At 45.2% G+C, this 17,115-nt stretch overlaps 1 protein-coding gene across 2 annotated transcripts in view; it reads left to right on the forward strand.

Annotated features, from left to right (window-relative positions):
- The window catches only part of plcd4a (phospholipase C, delta 4a), an 80,820-nt gene that overhangs the window by 40,959 nt on the left and 22,746 nt on the right, over positions 1–17,115 (forward strand). For both annotated transcript variants that reach the window (XM_031736308.2, XM_039606390.1), the window contains exons 9-10: positions 1,156–1,308; positions 1,452–1,619. In XM_031736308.2, the coding sequence (XP_031592168.1) occupies positions 1,156–1,308; positions 1,452–1,619 (321 nt within the window). The remainder of the gene's footprint in view (positions 1–1,155; positions 1,309–1,451; positions 1,620–17,115) is intronic.

A 17,115-nucleotide genomic window follows, 5' to 3' on the forward strand; every position in this document is an offset into this window, starting at 1 on the left:
TACTGTTGTAGCCACAGCTGCCCTGGGGCAGACTGACAGAGGCGAGGCTGCCATATCGCACCATCGGCCCCTCTGGCCAACACCAGTAGGCGGTAGGGTAAAGTGTCTTGCCCAAGGACACAACGACCAGGACAGAGAGCCCAGGGATCGAACCGGCGACCTTCCGGTTGCACAGACGCTTCCCAACCCCCCTGAGCCACGGTCGCCCACCTTGACACAGAGTTCCAAGACAAAAACCACTGCTGAGCAAAAGGAACTTAAAGGCTAGTCTCAGTTTTGCCAGAAAACATCTTGATGATGCCCAAGACTTTTGGGAAAATATTCTGTGGAACAACGAGAAGAAAAGTTGAACTTATTGGAAGGCATGTGTCCCATTACATCTGGCATAAAAGTAACACAGCTGTAAACACATTGTCAGAAAAGGAACATCATACCAACAGTAAAATATGGTGGTGGTAGTGTGTTGGTCTGGGGCTGTTTCCCAGCCTCAGGATCTGGAAAACCTGCTGTGGCAAATGGAACCATGAATTCTGCTGTGTAGCAAAACATCCTGAAGGAGAATGTCCATCCATCTGTTTGTGACCTGAAGCTAATGTGCACTCGGGTTTGGCTCTGGATTCAAAATGGACAAGCAAATCTACCTGAATGGCTTAAGAAAAACAAAAGAAGATATTGGAGTAGCCTAGTCAAAGTCCTGACCTGAATCCAACTGACATGCTCTGGCTTGACCTTAAAAAGACCGTTCATGCTTGAAAACTCTCCAGTGTGAATGAATTACAACAATTCTGCAAAGATGAGTGGGCAAAAATTCCTCCACAGTGCTGTAAAAGATTTCCAGTTATCACAAATCCTTGATTGCAGTTGTTGCTGCTAAGATGCTAAGCTGGCCAACCAGTTAGTAGGTTTAGGGTCCAGTCACTTTTACACAGGGCCTGTCTTCATAATAAATGGCTTCATTTTGAAACTGCATTTTGTGTTAACTTGTGCTATAATATTTTAATTGGTTTGATCTGAAACATTTATGTTTGCCAAACATACAAATCAGGAAATCAGGAAGGGATCAAACACTTTTTCACACCACCGTAACTGTTTCCAGTCTTCAATTACAAAAGGTACTCACTCCCTCCACCTGTTTTCCTCCTCTCCCCCATTCAGGTATCACAATATCCAGTCATCCTGTCCATTGAGAACCACTGCAGTGTTGAACAACAGAGAGTTATGGCACATCATCTAAACCACATTCTTGGTGACAGGTTGTTGAAAACTATACTGGATGGCAAGACCCCCATCAGACTGCCCTCTCCTGAGGTGAGGGCTGTAATCTATTGTCCGACTCTAATGCCATATCATTTGATAGAAATGCAAATTATCAACTACTAGAATGCTAAATTCAAAGAAACCCCGAACACCTATGGTATATGTTAAAGATGACTTTTTGACCCCTGTGTTAGGATCTTAAGGGGAAGATTCTTGTGAAGGCGAAAAAAGATGGTGGTTTAGAGCAGAGTTTAACTGGGGTGGTGGAAGATTCTCTGAATGGGGAGGTCAGCGATGAAGATGAGGCAGCTGAAATTGATGAAAATCACCCACACCATGAGAGTATCCATCGCAGACTCAAGGTGGGTCTAGATGTTTGACACAATCTCACAACTTTTTGTCCTCAACCCCAGACAACCCACTATGCATGTGCTGATGATCCAGTCTGATATAGATTCAGGATAAACTCCAGTAGTCAATTTTACACTGATGTTAAAACCTGGAGGCAAATCAGGAAATGGACCATGGTCTATGAATAAAACCATTACTAGATTAAGCTAACTCCAAAACAGAAGCACTCCTTTTGATTAAATAAAATCTTGTAATGACTGAATTTACTATATTTTAGCTGGGACTTGGAGCTGAGACTGTTTAGTCTAGGTTATTTAACAGCTTTTCTGTAGCATCTAGTTCAAGACTATACTAGATACTCCTCATGGAAAAGTAACTCTACCAGCATAATCAACATCAACTTCAAATCAATCATTGAAGAATGTAACCATTTAATGAATATTAAAGGTCTACAATTATTACTCCCTTGATAATCTTTGCCCTCCTTGGAGATCCTCCCAGGGATCACTGAAAGTCATCCTCTAGAAAGGTGGGGTTTCACCTTTTTTCAAAATGAAGTTAAGTGTTCCAACCATTCATTACACGAGAGATGGGAGGAGAGATCACGGGATTTACTCAAGATCATTTGTTTTGATCTCTACGATAAATCGCTTGCATAGAAAACTGTTTCCTGATGAAGTCAAATGCTTCTTGATCCATGAGTCTTATCAGAAGTAGTCCTTGGGAGAAGTTACAGTAAGCGGAGAGATAGCCTTGCTAAAATCTGTGAACTTTTATTCACATATCTATATATGATTCCAACCAATTATGGAATAATAGACTCCATAATTAACCTTATTGTGTGAAGAAGGTTCCCTGTTTACATGGACAAACTGGAGTTCCACTGCATTATTTGCTAACACCAATTTTGTTTACATTGTATTTGCTTCCCACCTGCGGTTTCCCAAGGCATGGTTGTAACCCTATTAATACATATACTATATATATTAATTTACCCTGTCCCAATTGCATCCATCATCCGCCATCGTACCACCCAAACAGAGCACTTTGATGGGAATGGGAGGCAGTGGCTTCAGCTTTCCGACCACTCTTCTCTGGAGCCTGCTCCCAGTTTGGATTTGGATGACAGATACCGGGTCTACTATTAAGATTAGGCTTCAAACTTTCCTTTTTGCTAAAGCATATAGTTAGGGCTTGATATGGTGACCCTGAATCCTCCCTTAGTTATGCTGCAATAGGTGTAGGCTGCTGGGGGATTCCCATGATGCACTGGGAGTTTCTGCTTCACTCACTATGTGTTAATAGACCTCTCTGCACTGAATCATATTAATCTCTGGCTCTCTTCCACATCATGTCTTTATCCTGTCTTCTTAACCCAACCAGTCAAAGCAGATGACAGTTCTTCCTGAACCTGGTTCTGCCAGAGGTTTCTTCCTGTTTTTCATTTCCTAAGTGTCAAACACCTCACACAAGTTTGTCACAAGGCTGAAACAGCCACGAGTACTCAATGGAACTCAAAGGCAGACCCACCCAGGGAAACAGAACAGGAGTCACAAGGAGGGGGCTCACTAGGAGAGAGGGAAACAGAGTTGGTGTCACTGGTCCAGGGGAAAACCTTCCAGTTACACTGATTGGAGGTGGTGGACTTTGCTTACTTGAGCAGAGTAGAGTGATTTTCAGGGAGGGATACCAACTGCTAGACTCTCTCAGCTCCAACAATCACTCTCTCCGATTCCAGCGGGAGACAGGGTCCAGCAGGGCAGACAGGTGAGTAATGAACCAGTGACCGAGCTTAGACCAGCGCGGTGGAGAGAAGAAGAGCAGTGTTGAGTGAACAGGTGAACCAAGCAGGTAAGTGATAAAACCTGGACCCAAACTGAGACAGACTGGAAACAGGGAGAGAATATCATTGGCCACGAGAAGTCAAAAGATCTAAGAAATTACATAGAGAAGCCAAGTTATCACTAAAGAGTAGCAGAAAATCTGGCACGGAATGGCAGCTCGAGCTGCTCCTTAAATCCCTGCGATTGATTCCAGAAGATGAACTGCAGACCTGTCTGGGCCTGGATGAAAATGGCCCCGCAGGGAGGTGAAAAACAGAGACTGGACTCAGTGGCTGGAGAAAACACTGAAAAAATCCCAAAATATGACAGTATTATATTTGCATATCATTTAAATAGTTAAATAGATCAAATAGCATTTGCAAATCTTCAGTCTTGCTCTTAAAAAACAAGGTTATGTAGGTAATGCCTTTGTCTCTAGATGTCTGTGAAGGTTCTCAGTCATCCAGGTCATCGTAGTCAAAGGAGTTTGCAAAGAAAAGCGTCTGGACTTCTTTGAGTTGCTTGAAGACGTTTCACCTCTCATCCGAGAAGCTTCTTCAGTTCTAAGGTCAAATGGCGAGAGTCCCAGATTTAAACCCAGTGGGAGTATCCCCAAAGAGGGACAAAGGACCCCTGGTGATCCTCTAATCACATGAGCCAAGGTGTGAAAGCGGGTGTGGGACCTAATCAGCCAGGGTTTCGGGTGAGCTCATTGTGAAACCTGGCCCCACCTTGTCATGTGAATTCCTGAGGTCAGATGGCCCAGGATGTGAGTGGGCGTTAAGGCGTTAAGGCGTCCACTCACATCCTGGGCCATCACCAGGGGGTCCTTTGTCCCTCTTTGGGGGGATACTCCCACTGGGTTCAAATCTGGGACTCTCGGCCATTTGACCTTAGAACTGAAGAAGCTTCTCGGATGAGAGGTGAAACGTTTTCAAGCAACTCAAAGAAGTCCAGACGCTTTTCTTTGCAAACTCCTTTGACTTTGTCTCTAGATGTATTGGGGAGTGACAACCCCTCACCCACCGTGGGCAGCGAGAACTGTCCCACGGTTACTGGTTACAGTTCTGGGTCAGGCCACCATGTTTCCTCCCATTAACAAACACTACTGTGGGAGAAAGGGCAGCAGCATTGCTACGGGAGGAAATAAACACACTGTTAAAGAAAAACAGCTTGTGGCTTTGTCGTATTCTTCACCTGGAAGAAAATAAATGTAAATGGGATAGGAATAGGGATAGCTCAGTAGGTAGAGTGGTAGCACCATGATTGGAAGCTCGGGGGTTCAAATCCACTGAATGACTACCCTGAGGTACCCCTGAGCAAGGTATCCTCCCTACACGCTGCTCCCCAGCCGCCCAATGCCTGCCCACTGTTTCACTGAGTGAATGGGTTAAATCCAGAGAGGAATTTCTGCACGGTGATCAATGAAGTATACATTATTATTATTATTATTATTATTAACACTTTGGTGACTTTTGAATGCAACTGGCCAGGGAAATTTTCAAAATGTGATGGCACAGCACAGTGCAAGCTCCATATCAGCTGTTTAGAGCTGCTAGACACTTTTCTAGCTCTAGAGATGTTTTTGTTCAGTTCTAATTTAAGAAAAGACTGTCCAACGGTGGTTACATAAAGAGACAACGGGGGACACTCCCTTTCAATCTGAATGTGCTTTTTCTGTCTTGTCTTTTTAGAGGTCATTCAAGTGTCATTCACCCAATGACACGCATATTCATGCAAGCTTTTTCCTATACCTGAGTGCCTTCTCTAACATTTAGACACACATTCAAACTCCAGTAGATGCATCAGGAGCACCTCCGGGTTCAGTTGAAGGATACTCCTTTGACTGAGACTCCAAGAGCCACAAAACAAATGACCATCCTATCCGGTCTTTAAGTCTGACGTCATTAGCCGTACCTGGGCCCAAACTCCGCTGCAGGTCACACGATCACTGTCTAAATCCTTTCATCTGTAAAAAATGATCAGTGTTGCTGCTTTACCAGGTGTAACAATTAAGTTTAACATCCAGGCATCCATGAAAACAGGATTTATTAAATTTAACGAAGTTAGAAGTTAGCAGGAACTTAGCTCACTTGTTTCCATCTAAATATAATATACCATGTCCTGACAGAGATTTCTGAAACAAATTAAGATGTACAGCTCTGCTATCTTCTATCTGCTATTCCAACATAAATGAAGACAGAAAACTAAACAGCAGTGACATTTGTAGGGTAACTGAAGTTGGGCTAGCTGGTAGATGATGATAATAATAATAATAATAATGGATTGCATTTATATACTGCTTTTCGAGACCCTCAAGGCGCTTTACAATTCAACAACTCAATCACTCTCACATTCATACACTGGTGGAGGCAAGCTACAGTTGTAGCCACAGCTGCCCTGGGACAGACTGACAGAAGCGAGGCTGCCATATCGTGCCATCAGCACCTCTGGCCATCACCAGTAGGTGGTAGGTGAAGTGTCTTGCCCAAGGACACAACGACCAAGACAGACAGAGCTGGGGATCGAACCGGCAACCTTCCGGTTACAAGATGAGTTTGTTGGGAAGCATATAATGATGCGCTACGTGATCACTAGTGACACAGCTATGTTAGCGTACCATAAACACAGTGAAGCTGGAGGATGAACGCTAACTTTTTTCCACTCGATAAAAGTTAACGTGAGGGTTCCCGATGGTTAGGGACAAATGCGATCGCATGGCAGGATGCTGTAAACGGACCAAACTTCAGTCAGGAGAACAACTGAGATAATCCATCCACAATATGAGGTTAGTCATTAATATACTGCTGCATGGGCTGGGCTGTAGTTACATCACAAGGTTTTGTAAACTGAGCTTTAAAATGATTAGCGGTAATAAAAACCGAGGGAGGCCGACAGTGATCACTGACTGTTTTTAGGGGCTTGTTGAGATTAAATAGAACAAGATACAAAACATTAAAACATGTAAAAAACACAACAGCCTTATTAAACGCAGAGTAGGTTGGGCCCGGAAGCAGGATTCATCAGGTCATCACTTAAAGATTGGATTGATAGATAACCCACTCTATCTCTGAGCCACATCTGCCCCTGTATACAGATGTGAAGTTTCTTGCTTGCTCTTCCCTCTGGTTTCTGCAAACCTAGTGAGTAAAAGTATTTTTTCTGTTCATCCTTTTTGCACACAGTTTTCTTCAGATGGTCTGCAGCTTATAGTGTGTGGATTTTCTGTTTTTTTATTTGTTTCTTGTTTGTTTTTTTCCTTCCTCCTTTTATATTTGTGTCCAGTGTTGGGGAGTAACGGAATACATGTACCGTCATTACATATTTAAAATACAAAATATAAGTAACTGTATTCCATGACAGTTACCATTTAAAAAGGTGGTATTCAGAATACAGTTACTTTGTTGAAATAAATGGATTACACGGTGGTCTTTTCCTGTTTCATATGTTAGGCTGTGCCCTCTCTATTTTTGGTAATTCCACGCCGGTGGAAACCCGTATTGTTTGGAGTTTAGTCTGTTACTATTTTTACCATTTCTTCTTGGAGCAACTGTAACCCACATAATTTCCTTAGAGATTAATAAAGTATTCTGATTGTTTCAGGATGACCTGCAATTATCCAATGACACATCTGCTTACCTGTATCTTTTGTTCGTTTTTTCTCCTCTTCTTTTCTCTTTTTTCTAAACTGAGCACCTGATGGCTTTGAACCTTTCTTGTCCATCTTCCATTGGTTTTAATTTTGCACTCCAGTATGAACACCCATCCCTCAACCAGAGGATCACCACAACATAACCTAATAAACCTACACCTTAGTTCACAGATTCGCTTTGTCTAGGGTGTATTTCTGGGGTTACACACAACCCAGGATTCAATCATGAATACATAATGGGCTTGGATTTACAACATTACGAATTAAATGTGTTCTATTTGGAAGCAGCAGGTCTCCCTCCCCTTTCAACGGGTTGTGTGTGAGACTTTAAACCATCAAACTGTAAATTAGAAATTTTAAACTGTTATTGATCCCTTAACCCCGAGTCCTAAAGTGTATATTTATTTTCTTACTCTTCTTATATATATTGTTTGTTTACTTGCACTGCTGTAACTGGAGCCTTGTCGTTTCGTCTCTCTCTATACTGTACTGTATGTAGCGGAGATGACAATAAAGTTTACTTTGACTTCAGCAGCGAGCAGGCGTTTTATTTGTTTTATTTTGCGGGTTGGTTATTAGGTGCTGCTCCAACCAGCTAGAGAATCCCCTGCCGCCCCGGCCTCACCTCCCTGTGCCACAAGCAACAGGTGCACCTCGCAAACAGAGGGCGCCCTTACTCCCAGCAAATGGGTGATAGAAAACCGATCAGTGCCTATGACATCCCCAAAATTCGCTGGCATGATGTCGGGGCAGCATGAGTACAAGCAACTTTTTTTTTGCCAATGCCCGTGATGCCGCCTCCACCACGATGCCGCCCTAGGCAACTACCCATGTCGCCCATATCAAAAACCACTACTGGGTATTGGTATGGTGAGTAGCCTTCAGTAATTGTAATAAATAACACAGCAGTAGTACATTCATGTAGTTGTAAAAAGCATTATAATATATTAAGTAATCCAAAGTATTCAGAATACGTTACTCTCTATAAAGACACATCTCCTGGATGCACTGGTACGCATCTTCAGTGATGTATCCTGGGGTCATCAGCTGTTTCGGGTCTCACAACATCATACACCCTCGCCCAGGCGACCCAGCTGGGGGTGATCAGGCCCCGACTTGCGTACCAGTAGCTACCCACGGATCAGCCCTCTTGATCCACAGCCACCTTGTGGCTTTCTCTGCCGCTTCACTCACAGCCTGGATGGCCCTCTTCTTGGCTACCCCAGCCACGCCCAGCCGGCCTAGGACTTTGCAGAGTGATCGTCCTGCAAAGCCCCTACAACCCACTTCTATGGGCTCATAGAAAGTCTTCCAGCCCCTTCCCCTGCACTCCTGCACTAGTTCCTGGTACTTTCCTCGTTTCCTTTCATTGGCCTCCTCGATCCGCTCTTCCCAGGGCACTGTGAGTTCCAGCATGATCAGCTGTTTTGAGGCCTCAGAAATAATTATCATGTCTGGCCGGAGGGATGTTTTTGCAGTGTTCTGAGGGAACTTTAGCTGCTTACCCAGGTCAGCCTGTAGCTGCCAATCAGAGGCTGTGTTGAGGAGGCCGGTTGTTAAATGTGGGCGCACCTGGGGTTTCTCTCCAGCCTTAATGAAAGAAATTGCCTTCCTCGGAGCAAGATGATGCTTGCTGGTGCTGAGGCAATCTTTTCAGCAACTACTCTGAGCACCTGGTCATGCCGCCAACGATACCGACCATCGGCCAGGGCCCTTGGGCAGCTGCTAAGGAGGTGTTCTAGGGTCCCTCTTCCAGAGCACAGGGGACAGACAGGTGTCTCGCTCTTCCCCCACAGATGGAGGTTTGCTGGGCTTGGCAGAGTGTCGTATACTGCCTGCACGAATCGGATCCGGTGGAAGTCTGCCTGCATGATGTTTGCCCAGGTGACCTTGCGCTGCAAGGTGCTATCCCACCTTGTCCATGCTCCCTGCTGCTTAAGGCCTACAGCTCTACTTACTCGCTCCTCCTCCACACCTGCTCGGACCTCTTTCTGGAGTAGCTGATGTCTCTCCTTTCCCTGTGCCCTGCTGACCTGGGCCTTTGGGAAGTACCCCAAGCCTGCTCCCCCTGTTGCTAAGACCCCCACCAGTGTTTTCTGCCTTAGGCGTGACTCTGCCACCTCAACTGCCTTCTCAGCCTTCCACTTTCTTCCTGTCCTTACCTCAATACCTGCTGATGCCACCTTGCAGTCTTTAGAATCTCTGTACTGTAGGGCTTCTCATGTGCGTGCCACCTTGAACTCTTCTGTGAGGCCACTGAAGGGTAACTGCAAGCTGTTGCTTGCCCCATACAAGGCAGCGCTGGTGAGACTGCGAGGAAGTCCCAGCCATTTACGAAGAAAGCCACTGATCTTCCTTTCCAGGGATTCCACAGTAGTTATTGGAACTGTATAGACAAGCAAGGGCCACAGGATTCGGGGCAGGATGGAATGCTGGTAGATCCAGGCTTTAAATCTTCCAGGCAGGCCGGACTTATCCACCTTAATGAGCCACGCTCGCAGCTCCTCATTTGCCTTCTGAATGGCAGTAGAGTCTTTCAGGCTGGAGTCAAAGAGTTTCCCCAAGCTCTTGACTGGTTGTTCCGTTATGGATGGAATAATGGTTCCTGAGATTGAGAACCAGAACTTGTCCGTCACCTTGCCCTTCTTCAGTACCATCGATCTTGACTTGGAAGGTTTAAAACTCATCCTTGCCCATGAGATGAGTCTCTCAAGACTTTGCAAGATCCACCTACACCCTGGGACTGATGATGTTGTAATGGTGAGGTCATCCATATAGGCTCTGATAGGGGGCTGACGAACACCTGACCAGCGGCCCTCTGCACTCCACCTTCGCAGCCTTTACCACCATGTTCATTGCAAGGGCAAAGAGCGTAACTGAGATGGTACAGCCTGTTATTATACCTTTCCCGAGGTGGTGCCAGCCTGAAGTAACTGCCCCAGAAGTGACCCTGAGCCTGAAATTGGCGTAATAGTCCATGATCAGGTCCTTGATCTTGCTGGGGACATGGTGGAGGTGTAAAGCATGCTCAACCAGTTTGTGTGGGATCGACCCATATGCATTAGTCAGGTCCAGCCACAACACAGCTAGGTCGCCTCTGTTCTCATGGGCTTCTCTTATAAGGTGTGTAACTACACCAGTGTGTTCTAGGCAACCAGGAACTCCTGGGATCCCTCCCTTCTGAACTGATGGATCAATGTAATTGTTTCTAAGGAGAAACTCGGTCAATCTCTGGGAGACAACGCTAAAAAACACCTTACCCTCCACGCTCAATAGCGAGATTCTCCGAAACTGGTTTATGTTTTTCGAGTCCTCCTCTTTGGGAATCCAGACTCCCTCTGCGTACCTCCACTGATCAGTGACTCTCCCTCTCCACCATATCACCTTTAAGATCTTCCACAGGTGGCAAAGCAGCTCTGGGCAGTGCTTATAAACAAGGTAGACTGGAGGAGGATGCTGAGTGGGTTGCCTTGATGACCTCACACACCTCCTTCAAACTTGGCTCCGTCAACTTGAACTCTACTGATGGTGGGGCAGGGTTGATGAGAGCTTTGTTTGGTCCCAAGTCTTGTTCCCTCAGTGGGTCACTCATGGTCTCATGAAGGAAGTTATTCACCTCCTCTGCTGAGCACTCCAACTGGCCGCTTTGCTTAACCCCAAGCAATTGTTTGGAAAAGCGAAAGGGATCAGCAATAAAAGCTGCACGTTTCCTGGCTCTCTCTCTTCCCCGCCTCCTGTGCCATTCTGCTCTACGGAGGGTAATCAGCTTCTTCCACAAGATGTTATGCAGTTCCTCTAAAGCTTGCTTCTCCTCCGCATCAGCGTTCTTAAACTGCTTCTTAAGGCTCCTAAGCTCCTGGTGCAGTCGATGAATCTTCATGGCCCTGCGGTTCATGGTGTAAGGGGTCTTGTTGTTACACTTCTCGGTCAGGCCGAACCTTTCTGAGGCGTAGCTGACTATGATGGTGGTCATTGTTTTAAGCCTGCTGTCAACATCTCTTTTGGCCACAGCTTGTATGATGTGGGAAACATCCTCATCAAACTTCTGCCACTCGCTCCGGCTGCTGGCTGGGGGCCACTTAATCCGCTGTTGTGGAACTACACTGCTTGGATTGGAATAGTCCGGTGTGTGGAGGGACTGGGCTCTGTGGGGTGCCTCCGGGCCGGGCTCCTCCTGCGTCTCACCAGGTTCAGGACCTGTGCGTTGCACCTCACCTTACTCCAAACATTTCATTCTGGCCTGATGGACCTTTAGGCCGCGCTGGTTCTTACACAGCTTGCCAAAGATACATGTCTTACTCGTAGTCCTTTCCATTGCGTTGGTTGTTAACCTTGAGTCCGTCCGATTGGAGACCTCATCCTACCCCCCTCTCGGGATCTCCTGGGGGTATCTTTCTGTAGGGCTTTCCGTAGCTTTTTGGGGTGCTTTCTCACGAAAACTGCAGACCGGGATGCTAGCCCACCCTGCCCCTAGAGCCATCTTTCCGAGCTGTCATCTGTCTCTCCAGTGGTCACCAAACTTTTCTTGGTTGTCACCTAGTCTCTTCCTAGGCGTCACTGGCTCAGCCATAGTTTAACTATAAAGACACATCTCCTGGATGCACTCATTGAGTAACGTAACGGAATACGTTGCAAAATATATTTTGTGGCATGTAATCTGTAGTGGAATACATTTTAAAAGTAACCTTCCCAACACGGTTTGTGTCTGATGTATGCGCTTCATACCTATGTTGACCACACTCAGATTATATATTTATTTGACTGCTCTGTCTAATCAGAGGATCGCCCACCGGATTGTGGAGGCTTGCAGCAGCAAAGGTCTGGCAAAATCATGGGCTCTATTTAAAAGGATTTTTGTAAGAGATAATTTGTGCTGCAAACAGTTGGCAAATTCACTCACGTCAGTTTTGTTCTTGTGTTTGCATGTGAGAGTCCCTTCATTTGCTCATTCTGCCCTTGTTGCTGGGTCTGCCATGCAGTAGCATAGAACAGAACAGAATATATTTCAACTTTATTATCATTACACATGTCACAGGTACAAGGCAACGAAATGCAGTTTGCATCCATCCAGAAGTGCTTTAGCAATAATATAGATATATTACAGAATATAGATCTGTTATAGATGTGTTATAATGTACACGGTATGAAGGTATGTTATGAATATACTATATGTACAGGCTATAACTGTAGTGAGTGTACAAGCTATGTACAGGCTATGAACAGGTTAAACGTATGGTTATAAATATGAAAAGCTATAGCAGATTATAGATATACAATTGCGAGAATTAATAAACAGTTGTAAAACTATAATTATTGTCTTGTACAGTATGATTGTCTATACACCATTTACAGTAGTGCAGTTGAGATCACTGAGATATATGGATACAGTACAGTTGTTATATAAAGTGCTAGTGGTTGTGACTGGTGGTTCAGTCCATGTTATTATTGTGTGTATGAGGGTACAGTCGGCCATTTGTTTGTTTTGTCCATTGTGTGTGTGTTCAGTTATAGGTGGTTGTGGGTGTGTGTATGTCCAGTCCATGAGTTTAATGTGGGTCAGATGTCAGGAGGCAGAGTTCAGGAGTCTGACAGCTGTAGGAAAGAAGCTTTTCCGGTACCTGGTGGTCTTAGTCCGGAGGCTCCTAACCCTAACCCTCCCAGAGGGCAGGAGGGTGAAGAGTCCATGTGCTAGGTGACTGGGGTCTTTGATGATTTTCCCAGCCCTTTTCAGACACCGCTTCCTGTCTTGTATGTCAGTAAGTGGTGCTCCGGCGATGCGCTGGGCAGTTTTCACGTCCCTCTGCAACGCCTTCCAGGCCGAGGCAGAGCAGTTCCCGTACCAGACTGTTATACAGTTGGTCAGGATGCTCTCGATGGTGCAGCGGTAGAAGTTCACCAGGATGTCTGAGGACAGGTGGTTCCTCCTCAGAGTCCTCAGGAAGAAGAGGCGCTGGTGAGCCTTCTTGACCAGCTTGGAGCAGTTGGTCGGTCGGAGATGTGGACTCCCAGGAACTTGAAGCTGTTCACACGCTCCACAGCCGTCCCCTTAATGTAGATGGGTGGATGTGGGTCAGCATTCCTCCTGTAGTCCACAATGAGCGCCTTGGTCTTCTCGGTGTTGAGCAGCAGGTTGTTTGTGTCGCACCACTCAGCCAGACGATCCACCTCCTCCCTGTAGGCGGTCTCATCATTGTCATTGATGAGGCCAATCACCGTGGTGTCATCTGTAAACTTAATGATGGTGTTGGAACCATCAGCAGGTCTGCAGTCGTGGGTGAAGAGGGAGTAGAGGAAAGGGCTCATCACACAGCCTTGTGGTACACCGGTGTTCATTGTGATGGTAGATGAGCAGCGGTTATCCAGCCGGACATGTTGGGGGCGGTTGGTCAGGAAGTCTGGTAACCATGACAGGGGATTTCTTTAAATCACCCCGTACTTCTTCAGCTGATAACACCTGAGTTAGAAAACACAAACACTGCAGTTGTCTTTCACTCGCGAGGGGCAGTCATGGAACGCAAGATCTGCGTCTCATTACTGCCTGCGACTTTTATTTATACAGTTCTGTGTGTGTGTGTGTGTGTGTGTGTGTGTGTGTGTGTGTGTACAAAGATAACAACGTCACTCAGAGCAGCGGGTTTTTCCCTTTTCTACATCTGTATGTTCTCGTAAAAGAGTTGAGGTTTCTCTTCTCTACATCTAAATGTTCTCTGAAAACAGGAAGTCGTTAGTAGCTGAATAAGTTCGTCACACAAGTTACTAGGTGAAAAGTCACGTAGACATGTGCTTAATGATAAATGAAAGAATACATTTCATGTAGCTGATCACATATATACAATTTTTCTTCTGACAAACCATTTGCAGATGAGGGAACTGATGCCCAGGTCTGTCAGTTTCCTGATGAGTTGTGAGTGGAGGATTGTATTAAATGCTGAACTGAAGTCTGTAAGCAGCATTCTGGCGAAGGTGTGTTTATTGTCCAGGTGTGAGAGGACAGAGTGCAGTGCGATGGAGACTGCATCCTCTGTGCTCCTGTTCTGACGGTAAGCGAATTGGTGGGGGTCCAGGGTGGGAGGAGACAGGATTTGAGGTGTGCTAGGACAAGCCGCTCCAACCACTTTGTGATGATGGGGGTGAGTGCTACTGGGCGGTAGTCGTTGAGGCTTGATGGTTTGGAGTTTTTGGGTATCGGAACGATGGAGGTGGATTTGAAGCAGGGCGATACCACAGCGTGGGCCAAGGACAGGTTGAATATGTCTGTCAGCACTCCTGCAAGCTCCCCAGAACACGCTCTGAGAACACGCCCAGGGATGCCATCAGGATCTGCAGCCTTGTGGACATTAATCCTCAGCACCGCTCCTATATCGGTGGGGGAGAGAGTCAGTGGTTGGTGATCTGGAGTCACATCTGCTTTAGTTGCAGTTGTTGGATTCAATCGTTGAGGAAAGAGACATCAGAGGATGCAGGGGAGGGTTTGATGGTCCTGTAGTCTGTGATGTTCTGGAGTCCTTGCCATATACGTCGGGGGTTGGAGTTGAAGAAGTGTCCTACCTTCTTTTTCTAGTGGTGTTTGGCATTTTTGATGCTCCTCTTTAGATTAGCCCTGGCTATACTGTAGGCCTGTGCATCCCCTGACCTGAAGGCGGTATTGCGGGCCTTCAGGAGGAGACAAACATCCCAGTTCATCCAAGGCTTCTGGTTGGGGTACGTGGTGACAGTGTCTGTAGTCGTAGAGATGTAGTCCAGTACAGATGAGGCGTACTGGTCTAAGTCTGTGTGGATGAACATATTCCAGTCTATGTTACTGAATCGGTTCTGGAGCCCTGCGTCTGTCCCCTCTGGCCACACTTTATTTGTCCTCACAGCAGGTTAGGGTACTAATGGTTCAATTCCAATTCAGTGGCTGCTCTGCACGGTGTGTATATGTGTCACATACTGTATGTGTTGTGCCAAGTAAATGGACTCAAAGGTAGCAAAATGCTATGACTATAACTTCTGTTCCCTAAAGGATAAGAATGAGATAGGTTGTTTTCATCATCCATATTAAATCAAAAGTGTTGAATGAGTTGTGTTGGAAGTTGATGATAGTCCTGATTTCAGTTCTGTTTTTATTAGGTTAGCTTATTAATATTAGTTCACAATGCTTAAACGACCTCTCTTGCAGGTGCTATATCTTTCCTCAAAACTGTTTGAGATTTAAAAGTATTATTCATAAGTCAGATTCGCATACTGATAGCCTTTCTTTTTGAATTACTGTATATGTGTATACAGTAAGCACAGAGCAACGTCTTTAAAGTGGACGTGAAGCACTGTATGTTTACTCTATTGAGCCCTGCTCCCAAAACCTCACATAGATTTAACAATGTCTGTGAAGTTGGATTTAAGAAGAACATGCTTAAATTGAAAGTTTTTATAACATGTTTAGCATCACTGAGTTGGTTGGTTGCTGCTAACAGACTGACTTTAATTTATAGTGGCGACCTAGTGATAGAACCAATAACTCACTGGAAAACAAGGGGACTAAAATTAAACGCAGTCTAAGGGGTCTGGTGTTTGAGTCACCAGCCTGACAAGCTGGAGGTCTACACTCCAGCTTTTTCTCACTAGACCAGGTGTACCAAGATGTGCAGTCAGCTGGCAAAGAAGATGTTGCACTATTTTATCAGTGCCAATTTAAACGGTAAAATATTCTTTTTCAAAAAAATGACACATTGTACTTCTATAACTGTAGTACAATGTCTTAAATTGGTAACAATGTACATGGTCCCTTTTTAAATAAAATCAGTTAAAATTAAATTCAAGCATAAAAAGGGCGCCTAAATCAAGTGATGAATGAGTATTTTGTTTGCACACTGCTGACAAATTAAAATTGTAATGTTAGGCACCTTGTTACTGGTAGGCTGTTGTAAAAACATATGCTTTGTGCCATTTTTTTCTTGAATCTATCATAAATGTAAAAAAACAAAAAAAACCCAAAACAAAAAACCCCCAATTGCCGTACAAATGTAATTATTCCCAAAGAACTTTTAGCCCCAAACCTGGCATGTCTCAGCGGTGTGTTATTAAAAACAAATAGGAAAGTAGACAAGTGAAGGACAAAAGAAGTTTTATAAGTATTAGATAGGTGCCTGTCCAATCAGTGGCAACAGGTGATAGATTTGAAATTTTAGGTTCAAATTTGCATCAGTATATACAGAGGTGGTCATTTTTCTAATTCACTAGCTGGGCCCACGTCCTCATTACCTATTAAAAGGCTGTTAAACCGAAAAAGGTGAATGCTTGGACATGAATTGAGCTGCAGTTTGGGGAAGGCCTCGGAGGGGACTGGCGCTGGCTCCCGGGCCTGGCAGATCCCCATGCGCTAAATAGAAATGAAGAAGTTAGAAAACTGAGAACAAGGAGGGAGGGAGGGTGGGGCACGTAAACGAAAATGAACAGCTTGCAGAACTGGGGGAACCTATATAGATGACAACCGGAAGGAGTGTGTTTGGGGGCGTGGTCCTGCTCCTGAAATTCCGATACATAATCTCCAATAGAATATGAAGAAATGATGGCTGACTCAACACATTTGCACAGCACTCTATGTATTGGCTCGATATACTGGCTCTGTTTCATGCAGATAACTTGGTGAGCAAAGGGCACTTAAACTCATGTTTTTATGAAGTATCTGAGAAGCATGAAACCCCACAAAGAGAGTCCTGTCCACATGGTCAGTAGCGGTAAAGCCAGCCTTGCAGTGATGGTGTGTGCTCCTACTACTACTGTACTGTGGTGGTACTGAGGAATTCTCTGAAGGCTTGTGGAGCAGCTCTATCAACTTTCATGTGAAAACAAGCAGTGGTACCTTGCAGGTTAGTTGGCAGCACACCTCATTTTGCTTGGTGTTGTGGTCAAGTATCACTTACACAGTTCAGGGTTTCACCGTGCCTGCTGTATCCACTGTGACAGGATTCTTTGCATCACAAGGAGTTACCCTATCATGTGTTCAGGGCTGAAATAAAAGTACGCTGATGTTAATACAGAGCCAGTTCATTG

The sequence above is a fragment of the Oreochromis aureus genome, linkage group 23, assembly GCF_013358895.1.
Source record: "Oreochromis aureus strain Israel breed Guangdong linkage group 23, ZZ_aureus, whole genome shotgun sequence".
NCBI lineage: Eukaryota > Metazoa > Chordata > Actinopteri > Cichliformes > Cichlidae > Oreochromis > Oreochromis aureus.